The sequence below is a fragment of the Symphodus melops genome (assembly GCF_947650265.1).
Source record: "Symphodus melops genome assembly, chromosome: 17".
Taxonomy (NCBI): domain Eukaryota; kingdom Metazoa; phylum Chordata; class Actinopteri; order Labriformes; family Labridae; genus Symphodus; species Symphodus melops.
The window spans coordinates 1,078,831-1,081,330 of NC_136707.1; the positions used below are offsets into that span (position 1 = coordinate 1,078,831).

Genomic DNA, 2,500 nt, shown 5'->3' on the forward strand with positions numbered 1-2,500 from the left:
GAACCGCCTGTCTCCGGAGCGACGACCCCGTGTCCAGTCGGGGCGTGGTCATCGTCGGAAACATGGGGTTTGGGAAGACCGCCATCATCGCTCGTCTGGTGGCGCTCAGCTGTCACGGGAAACGCATGTTTCCGACAGCGAGCGACCAAACGGCAGGTGTGGATGCTGTTTCTTTCTCCCATGATTCCTTGGGGCGAGGGGGAGGCGGGGACGAAGGAGGCGGGAGCTGTCCAGGGACTCCAGAGATGAGGAGGAGACAAGAGGAGGCGCTGAGGAGGCTCGCTGCACAGGTAGGAGGGACAGGAAGGAAGCAAAGGAAGGAGGCGAGGAGAGCGCCGGTGAAGCTGCGGCCTTTAAAGGGGGCTCGGTCTGTCTCTGCAGGTGGTCTCGTATCACGTCTGCCAGGCGGACAACTGTCACACCTGCCTGGTCCCCGAGTTCGTCTACAACATGGCGGCGATGCTGAGCGAGGCTCCTCAGCTGGCGGCCTTTCGGGAGCTGCTGCACCAGTCGCCACAGCTGCAGAGCACGCTCAGTCTGCGCTCCTGCATCCAGGATCCGCACGCCGCTCTGCAGCGGGGAATCCTGGAACCGCTGGACGCTCTCTACACGGGTACAAGAACGCACTTTTAATAACGCTACATTCTGACGACGTGGAGCCGGTGACGCGTTCCTCATCGGCCCGGGTGTTTTCTTGCTTTCCAGAGAGGAAGTTGCACGTGGAGGGGGCGGGGCTTATTGTACTGATTGACGGGCTGAACGAGGCGGAGTTCCACCGGCCGGACTACGGCGACACACTGACGTCTTTCCTGATCCGAAATGTTCAGAAATTCCCGTCCTGGTTGAAGATCGTGACGACCGTGAGAACCGGTCAGCAGGTAAACACGCGGGATTGTTGGATCGCAGGTTTTGGTGCGATTTGGCGCCAACCGGTGGCGTCTTAGTGTAACTGCACAGACGACAAGCAGAGAGGCCAAAACAAGGCGCGGCAGAAATATAACCAGAGTTTGCACGAATCCTTTTTCTTGAACAGGACATCACCAGTTCTTTACCGTTTCACCGCATCTCTCTGGACACGATGGAAGAGAACAACGCCATCGACAAAGATCTGCAGGTGACACGCCCACACTCTGACTTCCTGTCTCTCTTCGTCTTCGTCTTCATCCACCTGGACGTTTTTACAACATCTTTTTTTTTTTTTTTTTTTTTTTTCCTCAGGGGTATCTGATGCAGCGCATCCACAGCAGCGTGGAAATCCAAAGCAACGTGTCGCTTAGCAACGGTCGCCTCGACAACATGGCTCTGGCCAAACTGATCGGCCACCTGAAGAGTCTGAGCAAAGGGTCGTACCTGTACCTGAAGCTGACCCTGGACCTGATCGAGAGAGGATACCTGGTCCTGAAGAGCTCCAGCTTCAAGGTGAACTTTCTTGTCTTGAGAAGGCCGAACAAACACCCACCTAGGGGGGGGGAGGGGCTTCTTTGCCCTTTGTGATGTCATGAAGGGAAAAACTTCATTTCCTGTTTGTTTGCAGGTGGTTCCTGTGAGTCTGGCTGAAGTCTACCTGCTTCAGCTGAACATCCGGTTTCCCACACAGTCGTCTTTCCTCCGAGTCCAGCCGCTGCTCAACGTCGCCGTGGCGTCCCTGCATCCTCTGACTGACCAGCAGGTGCGTGCACGTTTAAAACATCTTGCATCCAACACTATAACTGTGATCTGTCAGTGCAGCCTGACTTCTTGTTTCCTCTCAAAAGCTGTTCGAGGTGGTGAACGCCGGCGCCCTCACGGGTGCAGCTCTGCCCTGGGGGGAGTTCGTGCAGCGTCTGGATCAGCTCTCGTCCTTCCTGCTGCGGCGGCGGGACGGCACCTGGATGATTAACCACGCCTCCTTCAGGGAGTGGCTGGTGTGGAGGGAGGACGGGCAGGAAGACCGGTTCCTCTGCGAGCCGAGGAGCGGTCACACTCTGCTGGCCTTCTGGCTCTGCAGGCAGGACGGGAAGCTGAACAAGCAGCAGACGCTGGAGCTCGGACATCACATCCTGAAGGCTCACATCTACAAGGTGAGCAGCTGACACACACACACACACACACACAGCACTGTCCTCACTACTTGTTTGTTTCCAGGGCCTGAGTAAGAAGCTTGGGGTTTCCTCCTCGGTCCTGCAGGGGCTGTGGCTCTCCTACAGCACGGGGAGCCTGAGCTCGACTCTCTCGTCTCTGCGTAACCTCTACACGCCGAACATCAAGGTGACGCGCCGCAGGATCCAATCCACACACACGGTGACTGAAACAGGTAACGCTGTAACTGTTCTCCTTACCTGCGCAGGTGAGCAGGTTGCTGATTATGGGCGGGGCTGAAGTGGATTTTCGATGTGACGTCCTCAATAGCGCCCCCTTGCTGTGTGTGCACGCTCACCTGGGTCACACGGACGCCGTGGTTCTGCTGCTCGACCACGGAGCTCAGGTACGTGTTTCTTTGTTTTTTTTTTTACTTTTGGTG

At 56.8% G+C, this 2,500-nt stretch overlaps 1 protein-coding gene across 1 annotated transcript in view; it reads left to right on the forward strand.

The window, feature by feature from the left end:
• The first annotated feature begins 10 nt into the window (after positions 1 to 10).
• Positions 11 to 2,500, forward strand: part of LOC306838408 (protein TANC2-like) — a 10,659-nt gene continuing 8,169 nt past the window's right edge. The window contains 9 exon segments of the mRNA XM_079366571.1: positions 11 to 290; positions 382 to 613; positions 706 to 878; positions 1,034 to 1,114; positions 1,219 to 1,419; positions 1,535 to 1,669; positions 1,755 to 2,060; positions 2,125 to 2,247; positions 2,327 to 2,464. Of these exon segments, the coding sequence (XP_079222697.1) occupies positions 63 to 290; positions 382 to 613; positions 706 to 878; positions 1,034 to 1,114; positions 1,219 to 1,419; positions 1,535 to 1,669; positions 1,755 to 2,060; positions 2,125 to 2,247; positions 2,327 to 2,464 (1,617 nt within the window). The 5' untranslated portion in view covers positions 11 to 62.